The sequence below is a fragment of the Cetorhinus maximus genome, chromosome 8 (assembly GCF_964194155.1).
Source record: "Cetorhinus maximus chromosome 8, sCetMax3.hap1.1, whole genome shotgun sequence".
NCBI lineage: Eukaryota > Metazoa > Chordata > Chondrichthyes > Lamniformes > Cetorhinidae > Cetorhinus > Cetorhinus maximus.
In genome coordinates this window covers 135,833,291-135,847,097 of record NC_135886.1, presented here as the reverse complement: position 1 = coordinate 135,847,097, position 13,807 = coordinate 135,833,291, and the positions used below count along the sequence as shown (strand labels likewise).

The following is a 13,807-nucleotide window of genomic DNA, read 5'->3' as shown; positions in this document are numbered from 1 at the left end:
TTTTTTAATATTCGTTCTTGGGATGTAGGTGTCACTGGCAAGGCCAGCATTTGATCTCCATCCCCAATTTCCCTTAAACTGAGTGGCTCGCTAGGCCATTTAAGAGTCGACCACATTGCTGTGGACCTGGAGTCACAAGTAGGCCAGCAGATTTCCTTCCCTAAAGGGCATTCGTGAACACGATGGGTTTTTACAACAATCAATGATGGCTGTCATGATCACCATTACCTGAGACTAGCTTTCAATTTCAAATGTATTCACTGAATTTAAGTTCCACCAGCTGCCATGGTGGGATTTGAACCCATGTCCCCAGAGCATTAGCCTGGGTCTCTGGGTTCTCAGTCCAGTGACCATACCACTGCAACACCATCTGACTCCTCTTTGTTGTAAATACTGTTCAAAGTGAAATTTATCTTTTTGTTCGATCTGTTAATTAATGTTGGGTTATGTTGATTTTGCTGCAGTTAAAAAAAAAGTGTTTAAAAAATTGTAATCATGCCCGTCCATTTTCTTTCCTTTGCAATGTGGGATTGCTTTCTTTTGAAAGGTTATCGGCCCCCCCAAGGGGATTGTAACAGATATGAAAACAGATAACCAAGGATCTCAGTACACCCGGCAGTTTCAGCTGGTAACAATAATCCTGAATGCAAGCTTTGGTTCAGAGTTAGCAGTCTTGCCTCCGAGCGAGGAGGCTGTAGGTTAAAACTTCATTTCAAGCACTCACTCCAAGCTTAAAAATGAATGCCGGCCTGAGGACTGTACGTTCAGGTGAGATGTTAAGCCAAGACCTTGCCTGCCTGTTCAAGTGAACATTAAAGGACGCTGTGGCATTATTCCAATGAGAGCGGGGGGATTGTTCTTGGTATCCTTGGCAACGCTGCATACAGCAGCCAAGAAGACTAAAGTAGATCCACCAGCCTTTTATCACATTTGATGTTGGTGGAACCTTGCTGCCAACTGGCATGTCACTTTTGCTTAGCTAACAATAGTGCGGGCAGTTCAAAAGTATGAAGCACTTTGGGGCACCCAAGGCGCTATACAAATGCAATTTATTTCCGACTCATCTCAAGGGCATAAAACTACTGCCGCAAACATGGGCTAAATCGAAGCAGTATCGAATCCAAAAAAGTTTCTTCATTAAAATAAAGAGTGGCAGACAAAAATGGGATGATCATCATTCCGGCAGTTTCCACCCCCCCCCCCCCCCCCCACCCCATCAGCATAATTCAGTGTAAAATGATAGTGCAAAATCATGCAAAACAAATGTCTGTGAAATGCTTGGTTTTAAATAAGGTTGAAAGTTTTTGTGTCACCCCAGCAAACTCAATGTTGTTATACAAGTTGTTATCCTCTCCTGGATCAGTTCTGTAAAGATAAAGTTCGCCTGCATGAATGTCACTGAGATTGGCACTGAATGTGGACGCGTTATAACCAACCCATTCCGTGTACCTGTAGTCAACAGAACGGATGGAGTATCCCATGACTCGAATGTCCTTCAGCAAAGGGAGGTCAGAGTTCAGCTGGGGTGTGTCCGCTGGCCGGGGATATTGGCTGTAGGCGATTGATTCGTGGTTCGAATTTTTGGCGTCAGAGTGTAAATACTTGGCCATGCTCTTCCCCTCGGTGCATAGGTCTACATGAAAAGAAGACGCTGGACACCTCGGAGGGCGAGGTAACCTGAGAACTTGGCAGAGTGTTGGGAAGAGGCTTACTAATTCCACGTTGACATCCCTCGTCAACCCTGTAACAAAACGTAAACACTTGATGAACTGACTTTGTAAAGAAAGAAAATGCACCAAGGCAACTGGTACGAAGAGAAATAGGGCATTTTTCCAGGTACTGCCATTGGTCTTCGTACAGGAGCAGAACCGGCTTATTGCATAAGAAGTGTCAAAGACATGAAGTGGTTATTTGGTCTATTATTATAATTATCCCAGCCCAGCATCCAAATGGGTTTTGGAAACATCATCATCTGCAAACATGGGGTTTGATTTCACACATCTGCTGAACACACCCAGCTCTATCTCTATGCCACCTCTGCTGCTCTCCTTCTCACCTGATAACCAATCAGGGCTGAGTCCCAAATTCCCTACAGTCAGATTGGGAAAACTGGGGCCATCATCTTCATGCCTTCACCACTGATTCCATCCCCTGTCTGATGTCAGCTACTGTCTCAGTGTGAAGCAGACGGTTCACAATTTTGGCTTTCAATTTTATGCCAAGTTGAGCCTCTGATCGCACGTCCTCCCTATCAAAAATACTATTTAACTCTACCTCAGTTGGATTGTCCACCTCTGCCTTTGCCTCATCTCATTTGGCTTGGAAACCTTCACCCATGTATTGTTACTTCAAATACAACTATTGCAATGGTCTTGTATTTACCACATTTTGCCGATGTTAATTCATTAAATCCTTTGCTACACTGTATCCTACTCTGCACCACATCTTACATCATTCCTTTTCAAAAAATGTATTCGTTCATGGGATGTGGGCGTCGCTGTCAGTATTTATTGCCCACCCCTAATTGCCCCTGAGAAGGTGGTAGTGAGCCGCCTTCTTGAACTGCTGCAGTCCATGTGGTGTAGATACACCCACAGTGCTGTTAGGGATGGAGTTCCAGGATTTTGACCCAGCGACAGCAAAGGGAGGGCGATATAGTTCCAAGTCAGGATGGCGAGTGACTTGGAGGAGAACTTGCAGGCGTTGGTATTCCCATGCATCTGCTGCCCTTGTCCTTCTAAGTGGTAGTGGTCACAAGATTGGAAGGTTCTATCGAAGGAGCCTTGGCGAGTTGCTGCAATGCATCTTGTAGATGGTACACACTGCTGCCACTGTGCATCGCTGGTGAAGGGGGTAAATGTTTAATGTGGTGGATGGGGTGCCAATCAAGTGTGCTGCTTTGTTGTGCTCCTTGAGTGTTGTTAGAGCTGTACTCATCCAGGCAAGTGGAAAGTATTCTATCACACTCCCAACTTGTTCCTTGTAGATTGTCGACAGGCTGTGGGGAGTCAGGAGGTGAGTTAACCGCCGCAGAATTCCCAGCCTCTGACCTGCTCTTGTAGCCACTTTATTTATATGGCTGGCCCAGTTCAGTTTCAGTTCAGTTCAACGGTAACCCCAGGATGTTGATAGTGGGGCATTCAGTGGTGGTAATGTCAATGATTGTCAAGGGGCAAAGGTTAGATTCTCTCTTGTTAGAGATGGTCAATGCCTGGCACTTGTGTGGCACAAATGTTACTTGCCACTTGTCAGCCTAAGCCAAGATATTGTCCAGGTCTTGCTGCATATGGGCATGGACTGCTTCAGTGTCTGAGCAGTCACAAATTGTGCTGAACATTGTGCAATCATCAGCGAACATCCCCACTTTTGACCTTATGATGGAAGGAAGATCACTGATGAAGCAGCTGTAGATGGTTGGGTTTAGGACACTACGTTAAGGAACTCCTGCAATGATGTCCTGGGATTTAGATAATTGGCCTCCAACAATCACTAACATCTTCCTCTGTGCCAGGTATGACTCCAACTAGTGGAGAGTTTTCCCCCTGATTCCCATTGACTCCAGTTTTGCTAGGGTTCCTTGATGCCACTCAGTCACATGCGGCCTTGATGTCAAGGCCAGTCACTCTCACCTCACCTCGGGAGTTCAGCTCTTTTGGCCATGTTTGAACCAAGACTGCAAAGAGATCAGACACTGAGTGGCCCTGGTGGAACCCAAACTGAGCGTCACTGAGTAGATTATTGCTCAGCAAGTGCCACTTGATAGCACTGTTGATGACTCCTTCCATTACTTTACTGATGACGGACAGTAGACTGAGGGGGCGATAATTAGCCGGGTTGGATTTGACCTGCTTGGGCAATTTTCCACATAGCCGGGTAGATGCCAGTGTTATAGCTGTACTGCAACAGCTTGGCTAGGGGCGTGGCAAGTTCTGGAGCACAAGTCTTCAGTACTATTGCCAGAATATTGTCAAGGCCCATAGCCTTTGCAGTAACCAGTGCCTTCAGCCACTTCTTGATATCACGTGGAGTGAACCAAATTGGCTGAAGACTGGCATCTATGGTGCTGGGGACCTCCGGAGGAGGCCGAGATGGATCATCCGCTTGGCACTTCTGGCTGAAGATTGAATGTTTCAGCTTTATCTTTTGCACTGATGTGCTGGGCTCCCCCAACATTGAGGGTGGGGATATTTGTGGAGCCTCATCCTCCAGGGATTTGTTTAATTGTCCTCCAACATTCATGACTGGATGTGACAGGACTGCAGAGCTTGGATGTGACAGGACTGCAGAGCTTAGATCTGATCCGTTGGTTGTGGGATCGCTTAGCTCTGTCCATCGCTTGCTGCTTATGCTATTTGGCATGCAAATAGTGCTGTGTTATAGCTTCACCAAGTTGCCCCCTCATTTTTAGGTATGCCTGGTGCTGCTCCTGGCATGCCCTCCTGCACTATTCATTGAACCAGGGTTGATCCCCTGGCTTGATGGTAATGGTAGACTTGGGGATATGCCGGGCCATGAGGTTACAGATTGTGTTCGAGTACAATTCTGCTGCTGCCGATGGCCCTTTGTACCTCAAGTCTTGAGCTGCCAGATCTGTTCGAAATCTATCCCATTTAGCACGGTGATAGTCCCACACAACATGATGGAGGATATCCTCAATGTGAAGGTGGGACTTCGTCTCCACAAGAACTATACGGTGGTCACTCCGATACTGTCATGGACAGATGCATCTGTGACAGGCAGTTTGGTGAGGTTAAGATTAAGTAGGTTTTTCCCTCTTGCTCGTTCCCTCACCACCTGCCATAAACCCAGCCACCACTTCCCCTCAAATTCAGGTGGTGGTCTAACTGGAATCAGGATCAGTCTGGAGGCCTCAGTTGGTAGAACGCGCTCCTCCAAGTCAGAAAATTTTGGATTCATGCCCCACTCCAGCAACTTGAGGACATCATCCAGGCTGACATCCTAGCATTACGCTGTTAGGAGCACCATCTCTCAGAAGGGATATTCAACCAGGACTTTATTGCCTGTTCCAGAACTAAAATATACCTCAGTAGAGAATGTTTTCCCAACCAGTATTCTTCAAATTCAACATCAAAAACAAATTAACTGGTTGCTTACTTTGCTATTTTATTATGGGATCTTAATGTGCACAAGTCGTCTGCAGCACAAAATGACTGCAAAGAAGCAGCCATGGATGCAAAAACATTTTTCACTGTTTGTGGGATCTCATAAGGAACTTATTAACTTCACTTCTTTCTTTTATTGGACTTACAAATGGTGAAACATTGAGGTCAGAGGCCAGGAATTCTGCAGCAATTAACTCACCTCCTGATTTACCAAAACCTGTCCACCATCTACAAGGCACAAGTCAGGAGTGTGATGAAATGCTGTCCACTTGCCTGGATGAGTGCAGATCCAACAACACTCAAGAAGTTCAACACCATCCAGAACAAAGCAGCCTGCCTGATCCTCATCCCATCCACTGCCTTAAAAGATTCATTCCTTCCACCACCGACGCACAGTGGCAGCAGTGTGTACCATCTACAAGATGCACTGCAAGAACTCACCAAGACTACTTAGACAACACCTTCAAAAACCTGCCACCTCTACCATCCAGAAGGACAAGGGCAGCAGATGCATGGGAACACCAACACCTCCAAATTCCCCTCCAAGTCACTCACCATCCTGACTTGGAAATATATTGCCATTCCTTCACTGTCGTCGGGTCAAAATCATGGAACTCCCCCCCTAACAGCGCTGTGGGTGAATTGGGGCTATCGAGAAAACTAACTGATTCACACATTAATGTCACTAATTTTCACTAACATCTTTACACGTTCGTCAAAACTACTTATGTCAAACGTTAAAAGGAAAATGAGAACTAGTTGAGGTGTTGTGTGGCTATAAATGTGGAGTTGATCAGGTTCTAGGTTTTGCACAGTATTACATTTTTCTTTCTTCCACTCAATAGGACTTTGACCTTTGTTCATGCATTGCACATATCCTATGCAAAGTACATTTGAATATTGAGCGCTAAAGTCCAGTTGGGATAGCAACATCACTACCAAAATAAGCAAACAAGTTCCACCTTCCAGCTCCACAGAAAATTTTCAGACGGACTTAAACTGAATGCTATAACCTACCTTTAGGCAATTTCCCCACTTTATTAGTAAAGGGGTTAATAAAAGGAAACATCCTTTGACCCGGAAGGGGAAAAGCTTCAGTCATTCCTGGTACGTAAAACATCAAAGGGACGCGAGTGGCTATATCAAAGTTGCTGTACTTAGCCCATTCTCCATGTTCCCCTAGCGCCCAACCTAAAAGCAAACAAGACAATAGGTATACATCAATTCAAAACCAGAACGCCAAAAAAATACTGAATGTGCAATCTCATCCACAGATATTTCAAGTTTGCAATTTAACAGCAAGCATCCTATTCCAGTGTCTTATTCACTTGAAGTTCCTTGAACTAATGGTCTACTGAACAGTAATGCTCAATGAGGGATTGTAATGAAACAAATTCTTTGTGAATTCATTCTCAGGATGTTGGGCATTTATTGCCCACCCCTGGCCACCCTCGAGAGTGTGGTGCAACTTTGCTCTTGAGCCACTGGCAGCAGTTTGATACAACTGAGTGGATTGCTAAGCTTCTTGCAAGGGCAGTTAGTGGGTGACTGGAGTCACAACGAGCTCAGACAAGAAAAGGAGAGCAGATTTCCTTCTCTAAAGGGTAAGAGTGAACCAGTTGGAGTTTCAAGACAATCCGGTGGCTTTTATTGGAGCACTTGGTACATTTTACTAACTTAACTTCCTTTACAATTCACAATTTTATTAGAACACAATTAACCTAGCTGCACAATGATTAAAGTTGCCCAATTATGCTTCTGTGAAGTACCATCTGACATTGTTCTATATTAAGGGTGCTAGATAAGTGTTAGTTGTTGATGTAATCACCATCATCATCTCTGGTACACATCAACCTAGCTGACTGACCCGATATTAATGGGATTAAGAGTGCCAACTAGTGCAGTGACTAAGTATGCAATGACCAGTGCGGAGTTTCTGTGGAGCACAGAGCTCAGTGGAATCAGAAAATACTGCCAACGTTTAAAATCCCTACTTATCAACAGGTTCATGAATGAAATGAACAGTTTTTCCTCATAACTGCCCATGACTGTTATTATATCCATTAGCTCTCCACTAGACCCAATGTTATAGCTCACCATGGTCAGCAGTAAACACAACAATTGTATTATTGGCCAGCTCCTGCTCATCCAGTGTGCTCAGTAGTTTGCCGACTTGAGTATCCATATAGGAGACGGCAGCAAAGTAACTCTGGCGAATCAGCACCTGTGAGATACAAAGATCACAGATCACATATTTTTTTTTTTCTTTATTCTCTCATCGGATGTGGGTGTCGCTGGCAAGGCCAGCATTTGTTGTCCATCCCTAACTGCCCTTGAACTGAGTGGCTTGCTGGTCATTTCAAAGGGCAGTTAAGAGTCAACTACATTGCTGTGGGTTTGGAATCGCATGTAGGCCAGACCAGGTAAGGACAGCAGATTTCCTTCCCTAAAGGACATGAGTGAGCCAGATAGGCTTTTGCGACAATTAATGATAGTTTCATGGCCACCATTACTGAGCCTAGCTTTATATTCCATATTTATTAACTAAATTCAAATTCCACCAGCTGCCATGGTGAGATTTGAACTCACCTCCCCAGAGCATTAGCCTGGGCATCTGGATTAACCACGTGGTTCACCGCATGGACTGCAGCAGTACAAGAAGGCAGCTCGCCAACGCCTTCTCAAGGGCAATCAGGAATGGGCAATAAATGCTGGCCTAGCCAGCGATGCCCACCTCCCATGAATGAATGAATAAAAATATAATAGTCCAGCAATATTACCACTATGCCACCATCTCCCCCAAATCCACTATCTCTTCTGGAGGAATTGAGGCCAAAATTCCCATCTCCCCACCCTCCACCAGCGTGATGGAACAGCCCAGTGATTTGAAGGGCAAAAAGCCATTCCGAAATAGCTGGGTGAGGGGCAGCAGCCTCCTTCTGTGAAATGCTCATTAAAGATTAGTACACAGGATATACTAAACATTCATGTACAACATCATTTCTGCTGACTGTAGCAATACCTGAAAACAGTTTAATGTCCAAGTCTAAAAAATTAACAAAAAGGCTCCACTTCTAGAGAGCCAACCAAGAATTGAAAAGGCGGAGAGACAGAAGGCTGCTAAAGAGGGCATCACCTCATAAAATATTCCAAAATCCCTAACGAGACTTGGAGTACATCATCATTTTACACAGTCAAAACATATACAAGCAACAAATCCATTCTCTTCACCATGTGTGAAAGAAGCTATGCTTAGCATCTGGCTCTTCCGTTAACTGAATGTTCCCTTTAAGATCAGATTAAACACATACCTGAAAGTCATCAGGAATGGGTCCATATGGAAAACTTATGTTGAGGGCCTTCACGTCATCTCTTTCTCTTAGGTCAGTCCATGGGTTATATGCCACTCGGGGTAGTTTTGGTGGGATTTTGGGATCAGGTGCCAGGGGGATCTTATCAGGTGGATATAATTTTAAAAATTCCTGAACAGAATAAAAATCACACAAGTTTAGATTTACACAAAAAAATCTTGACAAAAATGCATTCTTCAAGCCTTTTAAAGATGTAAGCCTTCTCTTGCACATCATGCTCCTGGGGCCGAACTCTAGTTCAAATAGGGTTTGAAGACACTTATAGCAGAGCTACATAGATTCTTGATTAACAAAGAGGTGAAAGGTTATTGGGGTTAGGTGGAAGGTTACAATCAGATCAGCCAAGATCTTATTGAATGGCGGAGTGGGCTTGAAGGGCCAAGTGGCCTACTCTTGCTCCTAGATCATACATTTGTATGTTTGTATGTATTAAACAATGGTGATCTTACTGAAACATATCAGATTCCATGGGCTTGACAGGGTAGATGCTGATCGGATGTTTCCCCTTCTGGGGGAATCTATAACTAGGGGGAACAGTTTCAGGATAAGGGCTCTCCCATTTAAAACGGAAGTGAGAAGGAATTTTCTCTCCCATAGGGTTCTTAATCTTTGGGATTCTCTACACCAGAGAGCAGTGGAGGCTAGCTCATTTAATATATTCAAGGCTGAGCTAGATTTTTGACCTGCAAGGGAGTCAAGTTTGGGGGAGAGGCAGGATAGTGGAGTTGAGGCCAAGATCAGATCAACCATGATCTTATCGAATGGTGGACCAGGCTCTAGGGGCTGTGTGGCCTTTCTCCTGCTCCTATTTCTTATGTTCTAATGGTTTCCAAGCTTTGTGCCATTCATCATCAGCAGGATCAGATATTAGGCCATAAAACTCTGTCCTTTCAACCCTATGTGTGTACAAGGCAATAGATGTAAAGAGTGGCCTACACAATAATAGCTCTATAACTAAATGGCCACTACTCTCCGCCCACCAATGCAGCATATTTGTTCTGCATCAGACTGATGCCCACAGATTCAATGTTTGATGCGCGAATATAAAATCAGAAATACACACAAACTTTCAGTATTAGCTCTATGTGAAGTCACGCAATTCGTATGGAACGTGCCCAGAAACAATTCAAATTTCCAGCTATTTTCACAAAATCTAGGTCGACCCTTCAGTTCAGGACCAAGGGAGAGCTGCACTGATGGAGGAGCTGCTTTTCGGGGAACTGAGGCCCATCTACCTCCACAGCAATATTTCGAAAAATAGTAGCGGAATTCTCCCTGGTATCTTGACTAATATTCCTCCCTTGATTAACATCGTTAAAATATTATCTGGTCATTATCACATTACTGTTTGTGGGAGCTCGTGTGCAAATTGGCTGCTACATTTTCTACGTTACAACATAGACTACACTTCAATAGTATCTCATTGGCTGTAAAGTGCTTTACAGACTCATGTCCTGGGGTCGTGAAAGGCAAGTTCCTTTTACCAATAATTAGATCTGTGTTATGTAACGAGCATGTGCTCATTATATTTATACAGCAATCTTTACAGTATTTGTATTGTGCTAATATTATGCGGACAGACAAAACTGTACAATGGACAGCTCCCAAAATTTTCACCGGTCTATGGCGTGGTTACCTTGGGATATTTCAGTGGAATGTGCGGCTTATGATAACCAACAGCCAAAAAGAAAGGGCTTTCCAGGCTTTTTACACTCTTCAATAACCGAATTGCCTCTTCAGTACTCTGTATATCAGGCAGTGTGCGTTCTGGCATTTCCTCAATATCCACTGGGCAAACTAAGTTTGCATGCTTTTTGCCATCTGGTCCTTTGCAGACCTAGCTGAAGAAAACACTCAGTTAATGCAGTTCTCTTTGTGTCCACCATTCATCTTTTGATTGTCATGGTACACATCACCCGCAGAACTTTCAATGTTAAATTTTCAGTGCACCAATGTTTATCTTTGTATCAAATATATTATAGCATGGTTAGTCGCATCAGCACTGAATTTTTTTTTAAAAAGAAAAAGAATGGGAGGAGTTCATTTTAAAAAGAGTGGGAAGACTTCATTTAAAAAAAGCGGGGAGACTTCATGTGAGAGCACCAGCGGAGTGACATCGCAAACCATAACACGACGCAAATGCAGGGAAAGCAGCTGATTGGTGAGTAGGATTGCTGAGTATTTATAGTATTTAAAGTAAAAGTAAAGTCTTTAGTTTGTGTTTCGGTCTCTAGTCTTTTTTTCCTCTCCTTTTCTTAAAAATAGCTTGTTAAGTATAAGATTGATACTAGTGTAAAAAAATAATTGCAATAAAGTGTAAAGAGTAGGAGATTCTTCAAGTGTAAAATGCAGAGTAATTAATTTAAGAACTAAATAAAATATGATAGTGATGGCAGAATGGGTGACGTGTTGCTGCTGCGGCATGTGTGACTTGCTGGACACCAAGGTGATCCAAAGCGAACACATCTGTAGCAAGTGTTTGCAGCTTGAACAGCTTCGGATCCAAATGAGCTGGAGTCCGAGCTGCAGACATTGCGTCACATCAGGGAGGGGGAAACTTACCTGGGCACTTTGCTCCAGGAGGCGGTCACACCCCTCAGATTAGGTAATTAGATTTGTGGTCAGGGACAGGAGGGTGTGGCTGCAGGTAAGGCAGGTATGGGGTTGCAGGGGGTAGCGTTCGAGGAGCCTCGGCACCTGCAACTGTCCAACAGTTACAAGGTTCTTGTAAGCTGTGTGGACGAGAGCAGGGACTGCAGGGAGGATGAGCGAACTGACCACAGTACCGTGGTGCAGGGAACCATTCAAGTGGGGGAGGAAATAGCAACGTAGTCATGGTAGGGGACAGTGTAATTATGGGGATAGATATTGTTCTCTGCAGCCGTGAGCATGAGTCCCAATGGCTGTGTTGCCTGCCCGGTGCCAGGGTTAAGGACATCTCCTCAGGGCTGGAAAGGAACTTGGAGTGGGAGGGGAGGGATCCACTTATTGTCATCCACGTTGGTACCTATGGCACTGATAGGCCTAGAAAGGAGGTTCTGCTGAAAGAATTTGAACAGTTAGGAGTTAAATTCAAAAAACAGAACCTCCAAGGTAATAATCTCGGGATTACTACCAGGACCATGGGCAAACTGGCATAGGATAAATAAAGCCAAGGAGTAAAATGCATGGCTCAAAGATTGGTGTGGGAGGAATGGGTTTCAGTTCTTGGGCACTGGCACCAGTACTAGGGTAGAAGGGAGCTGTTCTGGTGGGACGGGCTTCACTTGGACCGTGCTGGGACCAGTGTCCTGGAGAATCGAATAACTAGGGCTGTAGAGAGGGCTTTAAACTAAATAGACGGTGCAGGGGGTGTGGGGGGAGAGGGTTCTGGAGAGGGGATAAGTAGGCTTACAAAGCAAAAGAATATGGCAGCATTGCAGGGCAGCTATTTAGGTAATGATTCCGAGAGTGTGACAGGAAGTGACAGAGTGTACAAACATAAAAACACAGCAGCCAATAGGGTCAAAGGGGGAAAAATGGTAAAAAATCAAAATTAATGACTCTTTACTTAAAAGCATATCATTTCGGAATAAGATAAATGTATTAATGGCACAAATAGAGGTTAATGGGTATGATCTTACAGCCATTACAAAGACGTGGTTACAAGGAGATCAAAGCTGGGAACCAAATATTTAGGGGTATGTGACTTTTCAAAAAGACAGGCAGGAAGGAAAGGGTGGTGGGGTAGCTTTGTTAGTATGAGATGGAATAAGTACGATAGCAAGAAAAGATCTTGGATCGGAAGATGTAGAATCCGTATGGGTGAAGGTAAGAAATAACAAGGCGAAGAAGACACTGGTGGGAGTAACCTATAGGCCCCCTAACAGTAGCTACACTGTAGAACAGAGAATAAATCAGGAGATAATGAGGGCATGCAAAAAAGGCAGTACATTAATCATGGGTGACTTCAATTTTCATGTAGATTGGGAAAATCAAATTAGCAGAGGTAGCCACGAGCAAGTATTCATAGAGTGTATTCGGGATAGTTTCCTAGAACAATATGTTTTGGATCCAACCAGGGATCAGGCTATTTTGGATCTGTTAATGTGCAATGAGGCAGGTTTAATAAATGAACTCAGAGAAAAAGATCCCCTGGGATACAGTGACCATAACATGCCAGAAATTATCATTCAGTTTGAGAGTGAAAAACTTGGGTCGGAAACAACTGTGCTGAACTTAAATCAGGGTAATTACAAAGGGGTGAGGGCAGAGTTGGCTGGAGTGGACTGAGAAAGGAGTTTAGCAGAAAAGATGGTTGATGAACAATGGCAGATGTTTAAGAAAATAGTTCATGACTCACCATGATCGCCATGATCACATTGAATGGCGGAGCAGGCTCGAAGGGCTGAATGACCTGCTCCTGCTCCTATTTTCTATGCTTCTATGAGACGGCAGGCTGGGCATTGTTTTAACGTCTCAGCTGAAAGGCAGCGCCTCCAACAGTGCAGCACTACCCCAGTATGGCATTCGGGGTGTCAACCTAGATGTATGCTCAAGTTGAAATATTCTTTATTCTGACTGTTTCATCAGTAACAATTTGAAACATTTTATTGCAAAGAGATCTTCATAATGAGGAAGTGTTCTCCAATAGGATGAATATTGTTTACTAAATTATTGTGCTCTTCTCATAGCAGCATGTAAACTGTACGTTTATTAATCAGGAAATCAGATATTGAGTTGGTTTTTATTGACAGAAGTGTAGAAAAAATATCTTTCATCTTTAATCCCATTCCAGGGATTTGAGCATATAATCTAGGCTGACACACCTGGTGCCATTTACTGAGGGAGTGCCGCACCAAAGGAGGTGCCATCTTTCAGCTGAGACATTAAACTGAGGGCCTGTCTGTCCTTGCAGGTGGATGTAGATGATTCCATGGCTACCAGTTCGAAGGAGGGCTGGGGAAGGTACTGCAAGCAAGGCTACTTAATAAAATAAGAGCCCATGGTATTGGGGTTAGTATATTAGCATGGATAGAGGATTGGCTGACTAATAGAAGACAGAGTTGGGTTAAGGGGGGCATCTTCAGGATGGCAACCTGTAACTAGTGGAGTGCCACAGGGATCAGTGCTGGGGCCTCAATTATTTACAATATATATTAATGACTTGGATGAGGGAAGTGAATGTACTATCGCCAAGTTTGCGGATGTCACAAAAATAGGTGGGAAGGCAAGTGGTGAGGATGATGCAAAGAGTTTACAGAGGGATATAGACAGGTTAAGTGAGTGGGCATAAACTTGGCAGATGGAATATAATGCAGGAAAATGTGAGGT

At 44.0% G+C, this 13,807-nt stretch overlaps 1 protein-coding gene across 2 annotated transcripts in view; it reads right to left on the bottom strand.

Annotated features, from left to right (window-relative positions):
* Window positions 1–998: 998 nt before the first annotated feature.
* The window catches only part of ids (iduronate 2-sulfatase), a 38,121-nt gene continuing 25,312 nt past the window's right edge, over window positions 999–13,807 (bottom strand). For both annotated transcript variants that reach the window (XM_078547677.1, XM_078547678.1), the window contains exons 5-9: window positions 10,131–10,331; window positions 8,435–8,605; window positions 7,221–7,347; window positions 6,141–6,314; window positions 999–1,741 (exon numbers count right to left, since the gene is read on the bottom strand). In XM_078547677.1, the coding sequence (XP_078403803.1) occupies window positions 1,251–1,741; window positions 6,141–6,314; window positions 7,221–7,347; window positions 8,435–8,605; window positions 10,131–10,331 (1,164 nt within the window). In that variant the 3' untranslated portion in view covers window positions 999–1,250. The remainder of the gene's footprint in view (window positions 1,742–6,140; window positions 6,315–7,220; window positions 7,348–8,434; window positions 8,606–10,130; window positions 10,332–13,807) is intronic.